Below are 24,561 nucleotides of genomic sequence, written 5' to 3' on the forward strand. Positions count from 1 at the left end.
AGTAGCTCTCCAGGACCAGGGTTGGAGACCCCTGCTCTAGAGACTAGTGTGTCTGAAAATCCCAGGAGATCAGCAGTTTCTGAGATACTCAAACTGCCACCAACAATCATTCCTCGGTCAAAGTCACTTAGCTCACATTTTTTGTTGATGTGAACATTAATTGAAGCTCCTGACCCATATCTATATGATTGTATGCATTGCACTGCTACCACACAATTGGCTGATTAGATAGATTAGATTAGATGCTTGGTGAGTGTAGAGATGTAATGTGATGTAGAGCTCTAGGCAGATATGTACTGTGATATAGAGCTGTAGGCAGATATGTACTGTGACTTAGGATCAGAAAACATTCAGACACAGACATCACAGGGAAAGGCGAGTGCAAAGACTAATGAATGTAGACAGAAAACCAGACATGAAATGAAAAATAATAAAATTTCTAAAATATCAAATAAACTAACAGAAATCAGGATCATAACAGATGTAGGCAGAGATATACGGTGATGTAGAGATGTAGGAAGAGATATACTGTGCTGTAGATGTAGGCAGAGATACACTGTGATGTAGAGATGTAGGAAGAGATATACTGTGCTGTAGATGTAGGCAGAGATACACTGTGATGTAGAGATGTAGGAAGAGATATACTGTGCTGTAGATGTAGGCAGAGATACACTGTGATGTAGAGATGTAGGAAGAGATATACTGTGATGTAGATGTAGGCAGAGATACACTGCGATGTATGGATGTAAATAGAGGGGTACTCCGATAGATATGTGGGTATAGATATGTGGCCAGTGAGTTGTAGAGCTGTAGGCAGATATGTACTGTGATGTAGATGTCGGCACAGATATACTATGATGTAGAGATGTAGACAGAGATGTAAATAAGTAAGTTATTAAAACAATGTAGAAACAACTACATATCTTTAAAAAACATTGATGATATTACTGTTGATATTGATATTGATATTACTGGTAAAATGCTAAATGCACCAGGTATTCCCAGGCAGTCTCCCATCCAAGTACTAACCAGGCCCAATGTTGCTTAGCTTCCGAGATCAGGCGAGATCAGGCATTCTCAGGGCGGGGTGGCCACAATCGATTAATGTGGTGTCACTAAATTACTTAGTTCACCACAAAGATAGCATGTGATTAGCAGCAAAACCAGTTCTCTCCATCTGGGAAAAACAGAGTCCATACTCTTTTTGTCAAATGCAAAACTAAAGTGTCTTGTGGGTTCAGAGTGGTAGTAATTACAGCCAAGGAATCAGTTACTTACTTTTGGTGTATGTTAGACAATAAACGATCTGGAGAGAGTATGGAACTAAACATTTTCTCAAAGGTCAATCAAAAAACACTAACAGTGAAACACATACCTACACTCAAATGACCACAATGGAAATAAGATATTGGACTTTATTGTGTTTTATCCTTTTGACAAATACTGTAAAATATATGATGCCTCCTGGTTGAGGCTGCGCATATATTATTTATTCATTTTTTATATTGTCAATAAAGAATTTCAATCAATCAATCAATCAATCTATTAATATTTAATTATATGATATGTGTACTTATATAAGCAGATAATCATAAGTGAATTGCATTAAAAGTGTATTTTTTTTAATGAAAATTGAACTATTTTATCAAATATTTAATTCAAATCTCAACTTCCATCTAGCGTTCTCTCGCTGCGAGTCCTCTGGCGGCGGGTCTCTCGCTGCAGCTCCAAGGCTGCAGATAAGCCGTACTGTCTGGTGGTAGTGGGGGAGCAAAGAAGGGGGTGTTGGAGTTATGGGGCGCACCCCCTTATTCCCTCCCTTAATCTTCGTTTCCTTTTTTGGCTTCCTTTCCTTGCTCCTAGCTCCACCCACCGGGAAGGAGACAAGGAAAGGACGAATGAGGTGGAAAAATAAACGATTGGATTAAGTCCTAGCTAGGTCTCACTCACGCTTTCTTTAAAAAGGGGGAGGGGGCTAGCTGGGTGTAGTCTGTGTGTGCCCACATAGCCGTTCTGACAGTTTTGAGGTCTGCTCAGATTTTATCCTTGCGCCTTAGCCACCTTGCGATCTACCCGGCCTTGTATGTTCATTATTAAGGGGACAACGTATTTGTGGTCTGCGTGAAAGAGACATAATTTATAATTTAGCTAATAGGACTACGGTACAACAAGGATGGGAGTAGAAGGCTGCACTAAAGTGATCAAATATGTGCTTTTTTTCTTCAATTTCTTTTTCTGGGTGAGTAAGTTTTCTTCTTCGCTTGTGCATTCAGAGGTAATTGTCTGTTGCTAATTTATCAATTAATTTTATGTTTTCATCGATGTTAGCTAACAGCACGCTTGTAAATTATTCCACCATGTAACATAACTAGGTTTCTCAGTTAAATAAGACGTTACCTGCTAGCCAGTAAGAATTAGCCAGTAACCAGTAACGTTGCCAGCATTTTTGCATAACGTAAGCGTTATTCTAAATTCTTATAGCTAGCTGGAGTTAGCTAGTCTTTATATTTAGGTGCGTTGGTTAGCCTACCGATGTGCGTGTTTTATCGCGGTTAACTGACTGTCCGTATGGTGTAACGTTATATAAGTTATTATCTAATTACGTTAGAATCAAATTGGCTATGGATATGATTTAATATTTATGGCGTATTTTCTTTGGTTGTGAGCATGCTTTGATTAGTTAATTATTGTATCGTTTATCGTAATGTAATCGGAGTGCGTTTGCTAATGTCGGGAATTATTTTAGGATTCGAAGGAAGAGATTCGCATCGTAATTTACGTTTGAGCTGTCCTTGCTGTAAAGTCTGGATTGCTAGCGAATGTTTTCCTCTTTATTATGGGACATAACGGTTCATTGTGGGACAAGCTATCGATTTCATTCTCGTCCCATTTTCGTTAGTTACCTTAGCTAGAAATGTCTTGAATAGTGATGGCACGTTTACCAAATTACAATGCAAGTGTTAGATGTGTCTTTAACAAGGTATGAATTAATCCGCGCATAGCTAACATATTTAGCTAATTTAGAAACAATTGCGCGTTTTGCAGAAATGTAGCAAACTGCAAATATGTCGTTAATCTTAGGTAGTTCCACTATATGTTTTAGACGCTACGTAGCTACTAACGTTAGCTAGGATATAATAATTAACCAGCCAGATCGTAGAAAGCGTCTTAATCTTGCTAGCTACCATGATAATAGCTAAGCTAGCAGTAACGGTACCGTTATGTCCTTCCGTCGTTAGCTCAGTATTAGCTAACTAGATGCATAACATAACTCCGAATGATTCGTGTAACGTTAGCGTGAGAACATTTTTATGTTTAACTTGGGTAAGTTAGCTAACATCGAGCAAGCAAGTTGTCAGGACCCCCAAAGGAATTTAGCTAGCTAGCTAATAGCGAACTGCTAAACGGAAAAAGAAACCACGCCTTTATCTTGTTGTTTCCGAGAAAGATTACTCATTCAGAGCAGCGCACAAAGAAAGAGCCTGTCTGAGTGTCCAGTCTTTGATTTTAGAATCGGTTCTTAGAATATTTAAAGATATTTATATTTATTCTTAGATCTTAGATTCTAACGTTGCATAGAGCTAATATTTATTTGAATTTGGGAGCAATTTAAGTGAATGGTGTATTCGTATTTGGGCAACATGGGACATCTAACGTTTGCATTCTAGTGCCAGAATTGAAAAAGAATATAGCTAGCTACAGCAGCACCATAATGTATTGGACAGTGACATTTCTTTTATTTTGGTTTTGTACTCTAGCACTCGAAATTGAAAGGATAAAATTACAATGAGTTTGAAGTGTAGAATTCATAATGACATAAACTAAACCTCAATAAATATCGCTCAATTCATCATGACTTGTCTGGCTCAAATGAAAGTGAAATGAAAGAATACATCCTCTGCACATATGTATTTCTCATGTTCGGTGGCTGCTGTAATGAGTAACTGTGAAAGTAAATAACACTTAATATTTGGTTGCATATCCCTTGCTTACATTTACATTTACATTTTACATTTTTGTCATTTGGCAGACGCTTTTAATCCAAAGCGACTTACAAGTGCATAGGTTCTACCACAAGTCAAAGCATCACATCCATAACTAGGAAAATACACATGGAATGCTGTTCTAAACATAGTCGTCATCATAAATCTTTTTTTTTTTTTAGTTAGACAAGGAGGATAGGGATATCAGAAAGGGGGGGGGGGGGGGCGGGGGAAATCAGGAGGGAGGACTAAGGTAGAGTTTGAAAGGGTAACTGCAGTAACTGCATCAAGCCTGTGACCCATTGACATCACCACATTTTTCTATTTCTCTTTTGTGATGCTTTTCCAGGCAGCCTCTTTCAGTTGTTATTTGTTTCGGGGGGTTTTACCCTTCAATCTCCTCTTCAGGAGGTGAAATTCAATTGGGTTACAGTCTGGTGATTGACTTGGCCAGTCTAAAAGCATCTACCTTTTCTCCCTAATGAAGTCCTTTGTTGTGTTGGCAGTATATTTTGGGTCGTTGTCTTGCTGTATGATGAAGGTCATCCCAATTAGTTTGGACGCATTTCTCCATAAATTGGCAGACACAATGTTTTTGTAGACTTCTGAATTCATCCTGCTGCTACCATCATTGATCATCATTACATTTTACATTATTTAGCAGACGCTCTTATCCAGTGACGTACAACGAAGTGCAAATCAAACACAAATATAAGTGCGAAGAGGACCTGAGAGGACAGTACAGTTCCAAGTCCTAGTGTAAACATACAGATAATCAGAACCCTTGAATAGTACAATCAACTTCCAAACTAGCATACCACAGTTGGTAGCTAGAATACCCTGAGTACAATACAACAGCCAATAAAAAACAACAATATCTATACAAGTTACAATATCTATACAATCTATACATAAGTGCCATTACAGTCTAAGACTAATCATGGTGGTGAGTTAGGGAGGGAAAGGTGTAGCCTGAAGAGATGAGTCTTCAGTCTGTGCTTGAAGGAGGTCAGAGACTCTGCTGTTCTGACATCCACCGGGAGGTCATTCCACCACCATGGGACCAGGACAGACAGCAGTCGTGAGTGTGTATATAGATTAGTGAGCCCACTCCAGAAGCAGCCATGCAAGCCCAAGCCATTACACTTCCTCCGCCGTGCTTCACAGATGAGCTTGTATGTTCAAGTTGGTTTGGATTATGAGCAGATCCCTTTTTGAAGTCTTCTTCAAAAAGTTTGATTGAGACCTTCACCCCTGCCCTGTGGTGATTGTTTGTGATGTCACTGACTGATGTTTTGGGGGTTTTTCCTCAGAGCTCTCACAATGTTTCTGTCATCAACTGCTGTTTGTTTTCCTTGGTCGACCTGTTCGATGTCTGTTGCTCAGCATGCCAGCTGTACCCCATTACCTTGTCATTGTATGCTGAAATTGATCGCGTATGTGGCTCGTACAAAGTTTTTTGAAAATAGATCGAATTAGACTTTAACACACACAAAAACCAAAGCTGATCTGGAAGTTTTTTTTATTCGCCATGGAAGTTGCACTGTTGGGAACATGGTGAGCTAAGTGGGTGTACAGAGCACGGTGAGTTTGCGTTAGGTTTTTTCTAATTTGTTGTCCTGATTTTAAGTTGTTTGTTGTTCTTATCTCACAGTAATACAATAATTTGCAAAAACAAAACAAACAATCCTCATGAACAGGCTGAACTGGGAACATGGTTGACACGGATACTGGGTTTTTTGTACCTCCATTGACCATTCCAGGTCATTGCTGGAATTATTGACTTACTTATTTATTTTCATTTCAAAAACCTGTGTTAACCGCTACACCCGTGGAAAAATGCAGGATTTACCCATGGAAATTGGAAAGACCTCCGGAATCATCCACGCCCGTTTTATTTTGACTGTGTGTTATTATGAAAAAGTAATGTATGTGTGCAGCACTGTGTAAACATGTCCATGCCTTCCCTAATCCCCCCTCACCCCCATAGTCCCACACCCCCAGGTTTAACCGGTCAACGCGGTTACGTTAAGCTTGGTTAGCCCAGTATGTTAATTCTGTTACTGGCACAGCCCTGACTGCTTGAGCCCAAACCTGACCGGTGATGAATATCTGTGGATATGGTAAAACATAGGAAAATATTGCCCTATGTTTTCCACAGGGGCAACTGCAACTCGCCTCTCCTGCTCTTTTGAGCAACCTTGTCTTGTCCTCATAATTTGTGAACTGCTGTTCTAGAAAACTAATAGTGGCAAAGGGATCCCCATTGTGCAGTTTTCCATAGTGGATGATTCACCAAAGTAGGAGCTGTAATGGAATAAAAAAGAAATGGAAATATAGCAGTGGAATGAAAGGATTGCGAACCTAGCCTCAAAACCATATCCTAAGTGAGTGACTCTTTCGACTGAAGTGATCTGGCAATTCTCGGGGAGAAGTAACAGTTCATAGCAGACTGTTTTGAATTGGATTGTAGATTTGAGTTTGGACATTTAACAAATTTCTCTAAAGGATTACAAGCTGAATTTCCCTTGCATTTACTTGACGATTTATTTTATTACTGTTATTATTATTATTATTATTATTATTGCTTTGCTTCTCAAAGACAATTTGGTTTGCTATGTGGCGGAACATAATTGATCAGGTAGGCCTATGTTCTGAAGGAGAAACTCACATGAGCTCCACGGTGGAGTATCCATCATGTTCCGCCTGTCCTTTTTCACACTTCTGCTTAATTCACTGACACACTTACCTCATTGTCCTGATCTGCTTTACTGCCACAGGGTGTAGCCAGGGCCCTCAAATTCTTTCTCCAGCCTGAAATGAAAGAAGCGTAGTGAGTCATGGGGAGGGGCAGGTTGTCCGGGGGAAAATTGTATCGTAGACTTGGATGTCTTCAGTAAGCTTTATTGGGAGACTGGATGTGTGGTACTGGAGTTAGTCAAGGCATGTAAAAATACAGAGGTTCAGGTAAAGTTTGTATAGCTATATGCTACCCTTCCTTATATACACTCACCGAGCACTTTATTACATTTTACTTTATAGAACATTTTTACTTTATTACACCTACTTATTCATGCGATTATCTAATCAACCAATTGTCTGGCAGCAGTGCAATGCATACAATCATGTACATACGGGTCAGAAGCTTCAGTTAATGTGCACATCAACCATCAGAATTGGAGGAAAAATGTGATCTAAGTGACTTTGACCATGGAATGATTGTTGGCAGCAGACAGGGTGGTTTGAGTATCTCAGAAACTGCTGATCTCCTGGGATTTTCACACACACAATGCCTTGTTAATGAGAGAGGTCTGAGGAGAATGGCCAGACTGGTCAAAGCTGACAGGAAGGTGACAGTAATGCAAGTAACTACACATTACAACAGTGGTATGCAGAACACACAACGGATCATAACTCTTAAGTGGATAGGCTACAGCAGTAGAAGTCTAAAAAAAATAGTGTAATACATACCTAATAAAGTGCTCCCTGAATGTATATATATGGGAAGAAATCATTGTAATTAGGTCTGCTGTAATAAAAAGTACAAACATAGCAATGTGCTTTTTGCTGCAATGAATTTCTGGACAAAATGGCTGCCAGCGTTTGGCTGTGATGTCGAAAGAGAAACTCCCACTCAGTTATTAAGTGAACACTTCTTTATCTGTTCGGTGTCTGCATGTGTCTGTTTGTGACAATTTTTTAAAACAAGACGGCGGCCATTTCCTAAGCCTTATGTTGTGATCCAGGGCAGGCATTCGAGCATGCCGTATAATCATGTAGCAAGTCATGCTTCATGCACAGAGATATTAGCTTTGCTATTCTCCCAGCAAGGCTGGCGTTCTACACCCAAACAAGTTAATGGACATGTGTTAGAAATAGTCCTCTCACAAGACTGCTGTAAAAATAACCCAGTGAGAGAGGCTGTACTAAACAGACATAATTTATATGCGTTAACCTCCAGATACAGGGAACAGCCTCAACTGTATGTATGCGTTTTAATGCCCCCAGGGTATACAATCAAATTACAATAATACAATGGCTTTAAATCTATTCGCATGCATTTATTTAAGCTTAAGTAATAACCAGATTTCTAAGCATAAAAGCAGAAAGTATTATAAATGTCTAAAAACATGTTTTCACTTTGTTTGTATTGAGTGTGGATCGGTGGGCAAAAATGGCAATTTTATACATTTAAAATTAAATCCACAACACAATAAAGTGTGCAAGAAGTGAATGGCCCTGAATAGCCTACTTTCCGAAACCACTGTACACAATGACAAATGAACCAGGAGCTCTACCCCAGTCAGAAGAGAGCTAGGTTTATGGACGTGCGTGAATGTTAAATCGGCTGTCTATGAAGATGATGAATAATAATGGCCTTGCCTTGTGCCACCTGACGGCACTGCAGGGGCAGTGTTTCAGGAGGGAGTACTAGCTCTCCTTAGCTGCGCAGTCACCTTTCTTCTTCTGCTGCTGTGTGGGGCAGTTTCTGGGCCTCACTCTCCGGTATTGGCTGTGTTTCTTTGGTTGCCAGGCAACAGCTGGCCTCAGTGTTGAATTGGACTTTGCTGGCCTGAGACTGAAGTGCGCAGTGGCATGGCGGAGGGGGGAGAGGAAGAGAGGCAGGGTTTCAGTGTTTCCCATGTTCATTCAGCAGAGGCAGAAGCTGTGAGTAAAGGCACCTCCGCCCCTCTGTTTCGAGAGAGAACCCTGCAAGACAACGCCCTTTTTACAGTCATTTCCGTCCTCACCAGACAGGTCTGACACCCAGCCCTTTCCTGACGTGGGCTCATGTACCATGCAGGATCAGAGGGAGGCCGCAAAGAGCAGTATGTTTGTGTGCTACAGGTAGCATGTGAGTGGTCAGACATGCTCTAAATGTCATTGGTGCTTAATTCTTAATTTTACCAATAGGGTATTCTATTATTAATAAAGACCTGAGTGATTCCAATTGTGTCCTCAATGAATGTGAAGACTATGAACGATGAAATATCGTATTTGAATGGTTTTTGATTTTGTAGAGGGGGATCAGTCTTTTTTTATTCAAGTAAAGAGTTATCATTACCATATATTCTTCTGTCTTTCTAAACAAATTTCTGGCCCTACAAGATTAAATTGTTTGTGATGTCGGTATAGTTGAACTTAGCAAAATGCTTAAGAATAAAGGCATTTATTACGGATTAACTTAACATATTAAAATGCACCAGAAGCATCCAACTTGCGTCCAAAAAAAAAAAAAAAGGGGACATCATCTGAACCCCCCTGGCCAGCTACTTTTTCTCTCTGGCCTACCACTTAAATGTGTGGGGAACACTCTGGGTGGTGTGCGGAGGAGCGGGGGCTGCTATGAGAGGGGGTGGGATACGCAGGAGACTGAAGGGAGAGGGAAGGGATGGGATTTGAGGCTGCTTTCTATCTTTTCTTCGATCGACCCCGGATTCCTTCACAAACAACCTCTGGCTTTCTTTAATTTTGACTGTAGGAGCTTGGTGCTTATTAAGGCACTCCTTGAGCTCACATAACCCCCAATGCCGCTGAGTTATCTGCACATATCTCCAGCTCCGGGGGAGGTCGAGGGGAGCTCGCCATCCGTCCCCTCCCCCCACAATCTGTCTGCTCTTTACCAGGAACGGGAGGAAATACACATGTTGCAGTTTAGTTACCAAGAGGCTTTCTGCCACGGCAATACCCGTCATTGTCCTGATAATCCTGTTGATTACTTCAAACCGCAGTCTTAGTTTTACGATTCCCTCAGAATTACAGCACCGCCTATTTTTTATGAGATCAATATGACCTTGCACACCCAGAATATAGATCCATTTTTCTTGGTCTTGTTCAACAATACCTTGTTGTGTTTGATGGTTTCAAAAAGGAAAGATAAGTTTGGATGCCTGGAGGGCAGAGGTCATTGACCATCAGATAAATGCACCCTACTCTGGCCTGTGACCCCTGACTCAACCAAAATAAAAATCTTCAGTTGTCGTGCTGTTGGAGGGCACTGCTCAGAGAGGCAAGAGAGTTGTCTGAAAGACTCTTTTATGTGCTGCAGCAATACTGATTTTGGTAAAGAGAACATTCTCGAATGCAGTACTACTAATAAAGCCTTGACTCGTTTTGCATGTTTTGATGGCTGGCTTTTTGTTTGGGTGTTGCTGTGACACCTTCGAAGCCACATCCTCTGATACAACTGCAGTGGGTTTTATTCTTACTGTTTTCAGACTTTATGCGTATGAGGTTGTCGGGTTTTTGTAACCAATCCAGTTTCCCCTTTTCTTGACACAGAGAAAAGGGGAAATACGTATTCTCAAGAATCAGAATTAAGAAAGTAGTCTAAACACAGTGAAAGAGGAAGCTTTTCTTCTCACTAAAAATATTTTCTGCTTTTGATAATGAAGCTGTGTCTGATGTGGTCAGAATGACAATATCACCAACATTTTTTTGTATTTTGCCTAGACGGTTTAACAAAAAGGGCATTTGGAGACTTTTTGTTTGTTTCAGTAACTTTTGTTTAGCCTCTGTCTCTGTCTGACAGTTTTTTGGAAACTGGATTTAAATACCCTCAAATGAAAGCTGAACTTTAACGTCATTGTTCATCGTTTAATTTCTTTTTTTTTTAAGATATTTTTTTCGGCCTTTTTTCAGCTTTATTGGACAGTATAGTATAGAGAGACAGGAAGAATGGGAGCGAGAGAGGGAAAGACATGCGACAAATGTCAGACGGTCGGATTCGAACCGCTGACGTCGCGGCTCGCAATGAGCATGCAGTCAGTGCTCTACAGGCTGCGCCACCGAGACACCCATCGTTTAATTTCTAATCCAAAAGAAGAGTAATTGTCCAATTAATTGGACTGCACTGTATTAATGGAGTGCTGTCCCTTGGGGATGATTCCATCCCGTTGTGAACTGGTCCCGGCAGACAAAAGCTTCCCTTTTGTGGCGGGGAGTAGTCTGGCAGCAGAGGGCAGCCCGAGAGCTGTAGTGCAGACAACAGGAAGCGGAGCACATAAACTGTGGAACTCAGGGCTGTGTACATGGCACCTAAACACTTATTTCCAGTCCTGGAGGGCAAGCAGATTCTTGTGCAGACCGACAGTACCACCACTGTCTATCTGTTAAACCACCAACGGTGAACTTCTCTATGCATTGCCTTCAGACTCTTGCAACATGGTATGAGCCACACGGTGATGACCACAACCCCTGCTGGATGCTAACAAGTCTAGCTCTACAATAAGGTGTTGGTGTGGTTGCCATTTCAGCCATGAACCTTAACCACTACGCTGCAGGCCACCGCCATCAACGAACTTCCTGTACCTGAGAGAATTATGGGCCATTCCACCCAGAGTGTATCTACCTTAGGGACTGCCTTGGATGATGTACCACTGAAAGATATATGTTTCCAACACCTCTGCAGTCATAACAGGAATACCTTTCTCTTGACGGTCTGGAGGAGTGAAATGGAACATGGAGCTATGCATGTAAATCAGTTCTATGAATGAAGGATGACTCAGAGTCTAGCAAGAAGATTCTGTGGGAACAGGTGTGTAGATCACATGAGTATATATGGGGGATATAGATTGCCTTATGTCATCTACATCAGGCAGCACAGGTGACTTTCTTGTTGCAAGTCTCGGCCTGATCGTACACGACATGGAGACGAGTCCAGTGCTTAAATGCACGGTGCTCTGACGGTCATCCAGAATTCATAGAAGCGTGGATACATGCATGTTGCTTTGGCTTTATAATGAAGTATTCCTTGTTCCTATTCCTTGTGCCTCTGTGATCTTGTACATGGGGCCACTCAGCATTATTGTGTCACTATGTGTGTTGCATTGCAGAAACATGTCATAATCTCATCTGTCTGCGGGGCTGGCTGACTAATTCATTCAAAATCCTTCACAAAAATACATATTCAAACATTACTTATTTATCCAACTAGCTGTATCTCACATGCTAGGCATTAAAACATCAACATGTTAAAAGTGTTCAAATGGATAATTTGCACCGTTTAAATGATGTTGTCTTAACAGTGTCTGATTATAGTTTACGTATGGTTATCATAAAGATAGGAGTCAGAACATTCATACTCACTTTCTGCTAACCATGTCTAGCTTTGTTTACATGGTGTCACTAGTCAATCAAAGCAAGGTTTGGAGATACTTCACAAGTCATGTATGGTGTCAATCTTGTGCTATCAGACAACTGAATTTGAAACTCTAACTCTCTCTCTCTCTCTCATAGCTGGCAGGAGGGGTCATCCTTGGGGTGGCTCTATGGCTGAGACAGGACAGTCAGACCAGCGGCCTTCTCTCACTTAGGCTTGATGGCAACCAAGCTCCCAGCACCTTCTACATCAGTAAGTGTACACCATTGAACAACTTGAATGTGTACCCATGTAACGTTTTAGCTGCGTCCATATACTAAATTCCCTCTTCCTCGTTGTTTTAGTCTACATTCTTTTCGCCATTTTCATGATGTAACAGGAGTCAATTCACAGAATTGTTTCAAATGAATCAATCTTCCAATTCACAGATTTTTGAATGAATGTATGAAATTATTTTTCACATGCTGTCCTGCTTGCAATGTCGAGAGAATAGCTGATCATTGTTATTACTGCTCCTTTTTGTCAATAAAGAAAAATACAGAGAAAGGAAGTTTTAGGACAAACTTTTAAATTGGCTTGGTAGCAGTAATCTACAGGTAGTAATACAGTAAAAAGTAGGTTTTCCGGATCGGCTGTGATCCGAGTACAGCGACATTCAGTATCGACCGATAATGCTAATACAGTGGGCTCCCTTCATAAATATGCACAAAAAATACTGTAAACTGAAGAATAATACAGTGGTGACAAACTTTATTTTCCAAAATGAAAAAACAGGTTCCACAATTATTGACACCCCTGGTTTAATACTTTAGATCACATGCTAAATGCCACTAGGGCTGGGGGATGGTGAAAACCGAGCCCACACAACATGTCACATGTAGGGCAGGGAGATTCCACATGCAGTGGAGTTAGTGGACCAAGTTGTCATATTTGCCTGCTTTTGTGAGGCACTACCTATTGGGGCCGTGAGAGGGCGCTCTGATGTGAGCAGGTGTGTCTGATGTATATAAGCCTGGTCTTTCCGAGACTCGCTTGTTACTTTGCCATATCTCATTGTACGGTTCAGTCTTTTATTTTTGTTTGTTCACTAACGAGTGGTGTAGACGGACAAGACTCATTTACCTGTTGTGGTGAAGGCTATGGGAGCTGAACACGCAGCAACCCTTCATCGTTTTGAGGTGATGAGGATGGTCCCTCTCACCTTCACTTTCACATTGTATTTTTGTGCACAAATAGCAGCCGCAACAGAAGACAGGATTCCTTCAGGAATTGAAACCCTGTCTGAATTTTCCTTTTGTTTAAGCTAAGAGTTGGGGGTTTGAGTTTAGTGCACCACTTTTCTTCTTCACTCGCTTGCTGTTTGTCCAAGTAATTGACTTCCACCCTGTTTAAAAGCTACCTTTGGGAAGTAAGGAGCTCTAGGTTGAGTTGAAGGTGGACCCAGGAGTACTGAGACACCCTTGTAATTAAAGACAGGCTCCCAACAGCTTGGGGCAAGTGTAAGGGGAAGACTGTGTTCACCCTGGGCACTGCTGTGTGTCCATTTCCCGTAGCGAGCTGGTTCCAAAGCTGACAGCCGCTTTAGGTTCGTTTGAGTGTAGCGAGGTATTTCTTTCTGTAACCTTATTGAAAACGTTTTGTTTTAGTTTTCATCTAGTTCATGTATGTTATTGTATGTACTGCACTAAGTCTCAATATGCCGCTTTCAGAGGTAACACCTTTATCAGAGCAAGCTTTTCCCACCTCCGATAGTCCAACAATCTATGTTGGAGATCCTCGTGGCGGATTGTGGAGTTAGGTTATGTCTGCATGAGATACTTTGTAAGCTTGTTGTTTCCTTCTTAGGGTAGGTCTGTTTTGCGCTAAGACTAAATGCATGATCACTCCTCGTGGCGGAGAGCTCGGCGAACCTCCGATAATGCAGGGTTTTCTGTTTGACTAACCCTTGGAGCAGAATGTGTATTTAGTTGGCGCACTTGTAAGTCTCCTGCATTGTCAGTTGAGCCTAGGTGAACATCAGGAGAATCTCTGTGGTTACTGACTTTCCTAAAGTCAAGTGGTGCACGTGGTCATTGGAGTGTCGCCCCTCTCCGAGGAGAGATTTGTGAACTTGCCGATAAGCCCGTGGTTCTGTGACTGAGGCCCCCGTCTCTTGTTTGTGTACACTTCCTATATCTGTATTCCTGCTGTTCCATGCGTTCCATTACATTACATTACATTACATTATTGGCATTTGGCAGACGCTCTTATCCAGAGCGACGTACAGTTGCTTAGACTAAGCAGGAGACAATCCTCCCCTGGAGCAATGCAGGGTTAAGGGCCTTGCTCAAGGGCCCAACGGCTGTGCGGATCTTATTGTGGCCACACCGGGATTAGAACCACCAACCTCATTTACCTTAACCACTACGCTACAGGCCGCCCTCTATTTAAGTAATCCTGCTTCGTCAGTTGAATTAGAGACGGGATGTCTTGTGTGTATTTTAGTTTTCGCTTTGTCGTTTACAGTCCTAGGTAGGCTATGCCGTAGCTGGGAGACCGCATACTTATCTCCCGTGCTCTGTTTGTATACCCTCGCCTCTTTTTACTATCATTAAGGCGCGAGGCTGATTGTCCCTGCCGCTTATCATTTCCTTGTTCGAGTCAGAATAGTCTCACGACCGCTTTGCACAGTCGTACTTCTGGTTGGCTGAGTGCCAGGGAGTTATGTGTTCCCTTTCTTATTAGATTTAACAATGCCAGCTAGCTGATACGTTGCTTACCTGTGATCCTTTTTTTAAGATAAGAATGACAAAATATGACATTGATTATAGTGTATTAGAACAGCCAAATTATTGTCAAGTTATGTTCTCTCTGCGGCTTCCACGTCGACAGCCATTTCTGTTCGTGGCGTACTACCTTTTCAAATAGCTAACGTTAGCTAACGTTCGTGGCAAACAGAAAAAAAAAGTTTGAATACGTTTGCAAACGTTGTAAAACACACCTCATCGTGTGTTTTACAAGGCCTTGAAAGTTTGTGGAGCCTTGCGGGTTCCTGATGATGGGTAGGAGCAGCTGAGGGGCATACAGGCGACCAGACCTCCCTTATAGGGGGTGGCGAGAGACGACAATACAAAGACCCAACGGTTGTGTCTGTTGGGCTATCGAACCGCCAGCCCAGGGAGAGGGACTGAAAGCCAATCCCTCGGCCGCATTCCCTGGGAGGGGCAGCATGCTTGGCATTCTGAGGGACACACATCCCACCGGGGGGGGGGGCTGACTAAGCCAACGAGGAATGAAGTTTGGGAATGAATGAAGCATGTTCCAGGGTCCTCCAGGGCAGTCCCCTCTACAACCGCGGTCCCACTGGAGCGCGGGCGGGCGGGCGCGTCCTGCTGCGGTCGGCCACTCCAGAGTTTAACGGGGCAGGGTCGACCGGCAGCTGTTCCCGTCGCAGAGCAGATGGGCTCTCGCGGGTTATTTTCCTCTGGGCTTGAGCACGGGCCTGGGAGGGAACAAAGTCCAGTGTACATTCGACAACATTACAAACCCAAGGCAGATCTGCCTGCCCTGCCGGACTGGGGCTATATTTATATACTACTGCACGGGCAACAGTTGATGTGCTGCAGTTCAGGCATAAAAACTGTATGAATATTTTATAATACATAAAATAGAACAGAGAGGCCACGCAAAATACAATATGTAGGTACAGCACCACCCATGGCACTCTGATTGAGTTTGATTGACCTTATCGCATGGTAGATTTGGGCAGTAATTGCAGCTTACTCTCTGTAGTTCTAGCTTATTATATTATATTTTTGTTTTTGCATATCACCGTATTACTAAATTAATGAGGCAAATAATAATCTATATTTTATGTTCAAACATACAGGAAATCTACACTCAGTGAGCACTTTATTAGGTATTTATTAGACTTAGTTTTTTTTTACTTCTACTGCTGTAGTCTATTCACTTAAGAGTTATGATGGGTTGTGTGTTCAGAGATGCTGTTGTAATGCATACCACTGTTGTAATGTGTGGTTCATTGCCTTACTGTCACCTTTCTGTCAGCTTTGACCAGTCTGGAGCTTCTCCACTGACATCTCTCATTAATAAGGCGTTTCTGCCTGCAGAACTGCTTCTCACTGGATTTTGCACCATTCTTTGCAAACTTTATTACAAGAACTTTATTAGGAAGATTTTTACTTTATTAAACCTACTCATTATCAGCCAATTGTGTGGCAGCAGTGCAATGCATACAATCATGTAGCTAAGGGTCAGGAGCTTCAGTTAATATTCACATCAACCATCAGAATGGCGTCGAAATTTGATCTAAGTGACTTTGATGGTGGAATGATTGTTTGGTGGTTTGAGTATCTCAGAAACTGCTGATCTCACGCACACTAGTCTCTAGAGTTTGCAAAGAATGGTGCAAGAAATAAATCCAGTGAGCAGCAGTTCTGCAGACAGAAACTTTTTGCTGTCATTGCTTGTACATTGAACAGAGCACGAAATGATGTTGTTGTTTGTAGCACATTTGTAAGGCAGTGTCTTTGTGGTCAGTGACGTTTTAGGTTTTCATAAAGGCATTGTAACATTATTTAGGTAAATTAAAGTGTTGCTCTCAAGAAAAGAAGCAAATAAGGTATTTTTTTGTGTTTCAACAGATGACACCCCTCCAAAATGTAATTCAGCAACATTTAAAAAAATAAAATAAAATCTATTTAATGATAATCATATAATAATAATTTCCCCCAAATCTTTTTTTTTTTTGTTATAGATAAGTTTCGTAATGAGTGTTGTGGGAAAGCAGTTTAATGTTTTATATTTTTAAACTTATTATTATGTTCCCGTATGACAGGACAGAATTATCTGTAATATAACTGTCGATAGTTGTGTAAGCCTACACTTTCATCAGTGCAGGGTGTAGGCCTAAATATAAAGATACACATCTCCCCTATTTGTTGAACTGTGAATGGAGAATGGTCTTCTCCATGGAATTTATCAATATCTTGTCAAACATTAGGTTATTGCATGTTACTTACTGTAGCTATTAAATTAATTAATGAGACAATAATAACCAAGTAATGTCATCTACTTCAAATTTGTTGTTCTGATTTGAAGTTGTTTGTAGTTCTTAGCTCTCTTAAATCATGAAATAATTTGCTAAACATTTCCACTGGCCCTATTAAACAGAGTTTAAAAACGGCTGACAAGGACCTCCTTGCGCCTCCTGGTGTTATTGTCGACTATTGCAGGTCATTGCTGGGTTTTTAAAAATATTTATTTATTTATAAAGACCTCTGTTGACAGCAGAAACCCACAGGAAAACAGGATTTACCCATGGAAATTCATTTTAATTGAGTGCATCTGTACAGGGACTCTTTAAGCTCAGTGCTGACTGATGAGTTCTGCAGGTCTGAGTCTTTAGTCGGAGGATTTGAGAGATTTCCTGCCGCTGTCACAAACAGACCTGGCCTCCTTCTCCATGTTGTTTCCACCGTCTCGTTCCAAGGCATTGCCGCACTCTCAAGTTTTCTGTACGCCGGAAAGAAGGGGAACGGGAAATTAAGCAAATTTCTTACAAAACAGGTATACTTATTTTTCACATTAGGCACTAAGTAAGATCCACAGTGTTGGGAAACATTGTGTGTTTTGTAATGGGCCACAACCATTCACGTGTGAGGGCCGAGAGCTACAGCCTGTCGCACTGTCTGAATGTAACAGCCACAAAAGAGAAAGCCTAAAGAACAGAATGTGAAAAAATAAAAAACTCCTGACTGGCTAAAGCAAAGAAGGATAGAAACAGTGGATAATGTTTATTAGCCGAAGAATCATAAACCCACGTGAAACTCAGATTGCGTACTTCAATCCTTCATTACATTAGACAAGCTGTTTCAAGTGCATGTTCTGAGCTTGCTGACACACCAAAATAGTGATTACACAGATCTCAAAATACAGGAAAGGGAAACCATGTTTCCCCAAACAGCAGTGCTGCTTAATATCCTTGAAACACATTTGCTGAGTCCCCCTGACCCCTGAGGAGCTTGCCAGGGGAGTGAGGGGAGTCAGGGTGAGAGGATCTCAGCCAGCGCTTTGAACATGGTGGTGGTGGTGGTCTCATGCTCCATGCTGCCCTCAAAATGGCGGAACTGAGGAGCGGACAGCAATGCTCCTGACATTCCTTCCAGTGGAGGTCACTTCCCCCCCAAAATTTTCCTCGCTCTGTGAAGCGATTAAGTGCCGAGCCCAGAAGAGCGGCGTTGCTGTACAGGAGAAGAGGCAGACGCACGGCATCGTGTCCTGCGCTGTGAGAATAGCTGTAGAGAAATAGAGGCAGCGGAATGGTAATTAAACCTATTTCTGGACTTAATAAACACACTGGCTTCCTGGGTGTGAGGCCGTGTGGAAAAGCGGCACCAGCGCGGAAGGCTTGTCAGACGGAGAGGGCTGTGTGTGTGCCATTACACCGCACTTTGCATTTCATTACAGTCGGTTGCCATGGCTATTTTCCTTTGCTTCGCTTGTCCTTTGAAGCAGAAATCGCTGTGAATTCACGAGGGCTGCAGTCTTTAGCACGACCAGCATCATGAGGTCATTCCACGGGGAGACGGACTGCGAGACAAAGGGTGATGGAAAAGGCTGTCCGTTCACAGGGTGTAGGCATCGGAAAAGCGGGGGGGGGAAAAAAGGCTTGGGTCTTGGGCAGGCCTCCTCTCTCCTGTGCGTTTTAAGAACCAAAAGGAAAGTTCCCCTCACTGCTCCACCCTGCCATTTCCCCTCCCCCACCACTGGGACCTGGCCTACTGGTGGAGAAGTTTCCCTTAGCCTGCCAGCTTTCAGCACATGGACGTTAAGTTGCATCCCCATCTGTTTGTGTTTAGCGCGAGCAGGGGCTGGTCTTCGTCTCTCTCTCTCTCTCTCTCTCTCTCTCTCTCTCTCCTCCCCTCTCTTCCGAGAAGAGGGGGGGGCTGTGTTTTCCAGTGCATTCCGGCTTTCCCAGAGAGGAATGTCGCCAAGAAGCCATCGGTGAATTTCCCGGTTTTAAGGCCCACGATTAACTGTTATATTAGTAGCAGTTTTCGTGTTTGTTTTAGATTGGCCCAGGTTGACAGGTTTTGTGTGTTTCATATATTTAGATAAGTTTCTGACAAATTGCTGGTTTTACAAATTGCAGGTAAATAACATTTGGGGATTCATGATCTAATGCAAGAAAATACACATCAAGTCACAAAGCAGCTTGTGCAGTCAAATTAACCCTCCAGGAGTTGAAAAAATGTACACTCAAACATTTCTCACACAAAACCATCTTTTGACCCCAAATTCAATTGTCTTCAGTGTATAGCAAAAACAAAGGAATTGACCTTGCTGTTCCAATACTTTTGGAGGGGACTGCATATGTCTGTGGTATCCTGCTGCAGTCATGACTGAAAGCTATTTCCTGTTCTCAACAGGATGCACCTGTAAGCACAAGAGGAAATGTTTGGAAGTTACACATACAGTAGAGCAGAAATTAATTTAGTTTCCTGCACACAGTTCAATACTCATGTACAGTGGACTGTACACCTGCCTGGCAATGCACAAAAATACTTCAAAAAAATAAACAAAATTATTACTGAAAATAGGCGGCACGGATGGTGCAGTGGGTAGCACTGCCGCCTCACAGCAAGGAGGTCCTGGGTTCGAATCCCCGTCGGCCGGGGCCTCTCTGTGTGGAGTTTGCATGTTCTCCCCGTGTCTGCGTGGGTTTCCTCCGGGTACTCTGGTTTCCTCCCACAGTCCAAAGACATGCATGTTAGGCTGATTGGAGAGTCTAAATTGCCCGTAGGTATGAGTGTGTGAGTGAATGGTGTGTGTGCCCTGCGATGGACTAGCGACCTGTCCAGGGTGTATTCCTGCCTTTCGCCCAATGTATGCTGGGATAGGCTCCAGCCCCCCTGCGACCCTGTTCGGGATAAGCAGGTTCAGATAATGGATGGATGGATGGATTACTGAAAATAATTCAGAAGCAAACAACTATGCAATAATTCTGGTCTCATCTGACCAGAGCACCTTCATTCAATCATAATTTAAATGAATTTAAATGTTCTAATTATCCATTGTAATTATTATTATTATTATTGTTATTGTTATTATTATTATTATTATTATTATTATTATTATTATTATTATTATTATTATTATTATCCATTATTATTTGCACTCTTGTGGTCAAGGTTTACTAGTTTGACATTTTTGATTCTCAGTATTTAATTGCACAATAAGAGAACAGCTTAATGTTAGCATTTTTCGGCCACACTTTTGTATTTGTAGCACTCCATTTTCATAAATTAACTAAATTAAGTTAGTATTGTCAAATGCTAAAAGTGTCTTGCTTCATTTAAACCATTTTCTGAAGTCTCTGTGATGCTCACATCCGGTGTTATAGAACATTAAATTACAACACTGCAAAGAGAGGAAAGGGTTGCCAGATAGGGCATCTTGCCCGACAGGGCTAAATGAAATAATTGAAAGTGCTTTAGCGTCTACCGAATGACTGGAGTGTAGTGTGCGTGCGCTGACCTGCGGCCTCCTCTCTCCTCACAGGTGTGTACATCCTGATCGCCGTGGGAGCCGTCATGATGTTTGTGGGCTTCCTGGGCTGCTACGGAGCCATTCAGGAGTCTCAGTGTCTCCTTGGAACGGTGCGTCTGCTTCTTAAGAGAGCCACTCCACGCGCAGAGAGAACCACGGCTGACCTGCGGCTAACACGCAATGAATTATTTAGCCAAAGCAACTTACAAAAGTTAATTTCACGTGGTGAAAGTTTACAAGTGCTAAAGACGCGCAAAGTCAAAATCAACAAAACACAATCTGCAATCGAGAGAGGTTTCTGTGGCCTGTACACTTGTAGCTGGAGTAAAACAAATGTTGGCACCATAACGTGAGGTATAAGTAAAGAGGAAAATAACCCAGCTGTTGAAATTGTTTTCCAGTTCTTCGTGTGTTTGGTGATCCTGTTTGCCTGCGAGGTGGCTGCTGGAATCTGGGGGTACATGAACAGGGGCACGGTAAGAGCTCACAGAGACGCAGTGGATTACTCTGCATTCATGCATTGCAGTAATTCAGTAAGTAAGTAAGTAAATGTTATTAATGAAGCACATTTAAATCAATAACGTAACAATAGCACTTTGGTTACGTTTAAATCAACAACCAAAATGCTGTACAAAATAAATCCGTGTGAGATTTATTCGGAAAACCTGTACATCTACTTATTCATGTGATTATCTAAAGTGCCAGTCCTGTGGCAGCAGTGCAGTGCATAAACTCATGCAGATACGGGTCAGAAGCTTCAGTTAATCAACCATCAGTATGGGCAGAAAATGTGATCTCAGTGACTTTGACCGTGGAATGATTGTTGGTGCCAGACAGTTGTTGGTGGCCCGGCCCTGCTCCTTACTGCCCCGGCCGTGCACCTTACTGCCCTAGCCCTGCTTCATACTGCCCTGGCCCTGCTTCATACTGCCCTGGCCCTGCTTCATACTGCCCCGGCCCTGTTCTGTAATGCCCCGGCCCTGCTCCGTACTGCCCCTGCCCTGCTCCGTACTGCCCCAGCCCTGATAGATACTGCCCTGGCCCTGCTAGATACTGCCCAAATTGAGAATTACCAGTCTAAAATGTGTTCATTTTGTCTGCCTGTGCAAGCTTATTGCTTGTTGTCGCTTGTTAGCTAGGAAGTGCAAGACCGAGCACACTCTTAGCTCTGTCTGTTGGGACTGATTGTGTTTGCATTGCGTGTTACTTTGTGAGCTAATGTTAGATAATCCAATGCAATGCAGTCAGGATGGGAAAGGCACGCAGTGTTAAGGTAATTTCACCCAATCTGGAAAAAAATTCTACTTGTTACATGATTCAGGGAGCTGGAGATAAGTGCTCAAGTTCAGTCCCAAGTTCGAAATGCAGAATTTCAGTTTGGATGAGACATTTGTGAAATGTTTTGAGCAGACATTGATGCCTTAATTCATATATGATAAAATTAGGCATTTTCTATTGGCATCACTAGAGATGCTGCATCATTAAAGGTACAGCATCACTAAAGGTACAGCATCACTAAAGGTATAGCATCACTAAAGGTATAGCATCACTAAAGGTATAGCATCACTAAAGGTACAGCATCACTAAAGGTATAGCATCACTAAAGATACTGCATCATTATGCACTAACGGAAGTCAACTATGTTAACCAAGAATATAGAAGCAAACAACTATGCAAATACATAACCTTACAACGATTACATCATGCAACTGGCAAAGGATATAAGATAAAATGACAGTGAAAGTTTTGCCTCTTATAGCCTGCTGTATTAGATGTGGTTCCTCAGGTCAGAATGTTCTGGGTGAATCACTATACCTGGCACCATTGGTTAGGTTTTTTTCTCTGCTCTTCGCATCAACCATTTATAGCCAAAATGTCTATAATGTGAAAATGAAAAATGTTTTTCTGCATTTCAGATCTCCGATGAGATGATTCACTTCTATGATGAGGCTTACGACAAGGCACTTCTGGGCGACCAGGCAGCCGCCACAGTGCTGAAGGCCTTCCATGAGTCAGTAAGTTATTCTGTTGAATTTATTGACATTTCTTTACTCATCTGTGCAGAAGCATGAATGGTTGAGTTTACTTTATATTTTGAGTGAGGTACGGCGCTTTGGATAAAAAACGTCAGCCCAAGTGACATATTCTCTCCCCCATAGCTGGACTGCTGCGGAAAGGATGGTGTCACTGGCTTCTTCACTAAACTTCTTCAGGATGTTTGTCCCAAGAGTCCCCTGAGCCTCACTGAGGTACCCCTCTCCGTGCCTACCCTTATATCCAGGCCCAGAACATAGGAGGGTTCTTATGACAGCAGAAGAAAAGTTAACTTGTCCCAACACTGTACATTGCATTGCAAACCCCCTATTTCTTTTCGTTCTCAAGGTTAAGTGGCCATTGTTTAATTACATTTCTGCTGGGACCCAGGGAAGCTAGAGAAACGGTGTGTGTGTGTGCTTGTGTTTGTCTTTGTTTTAATGTTTTAATCCTGTTGTCTATTATTATTTTCATGAAATCTCTCAGGCAAACTGTCACACAAAACTGGAGAAGATCTTTTCTGAAAAGTTGTACCTGATTGGCATCGTTGCCCTGGTGGTTGCGGTCATCATGGTGAGCTTGTGAATGTTTTTGTGCTCAAGAGATATTAACCTGTGTGGATAATTGCCTTCGGTTCATGCCTACTCTACCCACCTCTGGTAGCACACTGTTCCTTTCTCCAAAACAAGAGGCACTACCTTAGAAATAGCCATTTTGTGTGACTTCATGTTCTGAGGTCAACTTCCCGTTTACATGTGGTCAAAGTCACATCAATCTGAGGTGTGGGCAGTTCACAAGTAAAACAATGGCACTTTACAATTTTCATGTATGGATGTTCAGAATATTATTTTTCTTCTTGGTAGGAGAGAGAATAAAGTATAGCTGCAGTCTAATGTTAAGATGTAATTTAGACATTAGCTAATTAGCACACATTTTGGGGCATTCACTTTGGGGCAAGTTGTCTCAATGACTTTTGGGCAAGTTGTCACATGCAACAACTTTGGCCGACTATTGATACATAGAACTTATTCACAAATCTTTGTGATAATATATACTATCAGCAAGTAGGTTTCTTATAATAGTACTAATGTTATTATGAATGGAGTATTATATGGTTTAGAGCAGCAGACATGTCCCTGGATTACACAAGACAAGCTTTTGACGCCTGTACCAAAGACCAGGCAATATACATTCACTGAGCACTTTATTAGGTAGACCTGCACACCAACTTGTTAATGCAAATATTTAATCAACCATCAAGTGGCAGCAACTAAATGAATAAAAGCATGCTGACATGGTCAAGAGGTTCAGCTGTTTCAGACCAAATGTCAGAATGGGGGAAGAAGAAGGGCCAGACTGATCAAAGCTGACAGGAAGGTGACACTAGCACAAATAACCACACATTAGAAACAGTGGTATGCAGAAGAGCATCTCTGAACGTACATGCCAAACCTCTAAGTGGATTGGCTACAGCAGCAGAATACTTAATAAGTCTAAAAAACATGTCTAATAAATCCTGGATAAAGTGCTCACTGAGTGTATGTGTGCCAGACATGCATTCAGTCGGGGGGGGTTATGATGTATTGCACCCAAGAAATGTAAGAGAGTGAAAAGTGTGACATTATCCCAAGTCAATATTCTTCAGCGAACCGCAGCAGCATTTGGAAGCTGTATTCTGTCTGATCAATCTAACTCTTCAGAGCCGATCCACAGGTGTGGCGCACATAAATTGCCTGGTTTTGGGTTACGTGCATCAAAGTGATAGTCAACGTGAATCAGTCAGGTCTTGTGATGTCCAGGGATATGTCTGCTGCTCAAAACTATATGTTTTGTGTATAATAATCAATTTCCAATAACATTAGTAGTATTAGTAGAAACCTAGGTGCTGATTAC

At 42.0% G+C, this 24,561-nt stretch overlaps 1 protein-coding gene across 1 annotated transcript in view; it reads left to right on the top strand.

Moving 5' to 3' along the window:
- The first annotated feature begins 1,900 nt into the window (after positions 1-1,900).
- LOC133130405 (CD81 antigen-like) overlaps positions 1,901-24,561 on the top strand; it is a 28,004-nt gene continuing 5,343 nt past the window's right edge. Inside the window, exons 1-7 of the mRNA XM_061244981.1 lie at positions 1,901-2,239; positions 12,222-12,336; positions 20,647-20,744; positions 21,036-21,110; positions 22,551-22,649; positions 22,794-22,883; positions 23,155-23,241. Coding sequence (XP_061100965.1) covers positions 2,174-2,239; positions 12,222-12,336; positions 20,647-20,744; positions 21,036-21,110; positions 22,551-22,649; positions 22,794-22,883; positions 23,155-23,241 — 630 coding nt within the window. The 5' untranslated portion in view covers positions 1,901-2,173. The remainder of the gene's footprint in view (positions 2,240-12,221; positions 12,337-20,646; positions 20,745-21,035; positions 21,111-22,550; positions 22,650-22,793; positions 22,884-23,154; positions 23,242-24,561) is intronic.

The sequence above is a fragment of the Conger conger genome, chromosome 6 (genome assembly GCF_963514075.1).
Source record: "Conger conger chromosome 6, fConCon1.1, whole genome shotgun sequence".
Lineage (NCBI taxonomy): Eukaryota > Metazoa > Chordata > Actinopteri > Anguilliformes > Congridae > Conger > Conger conger.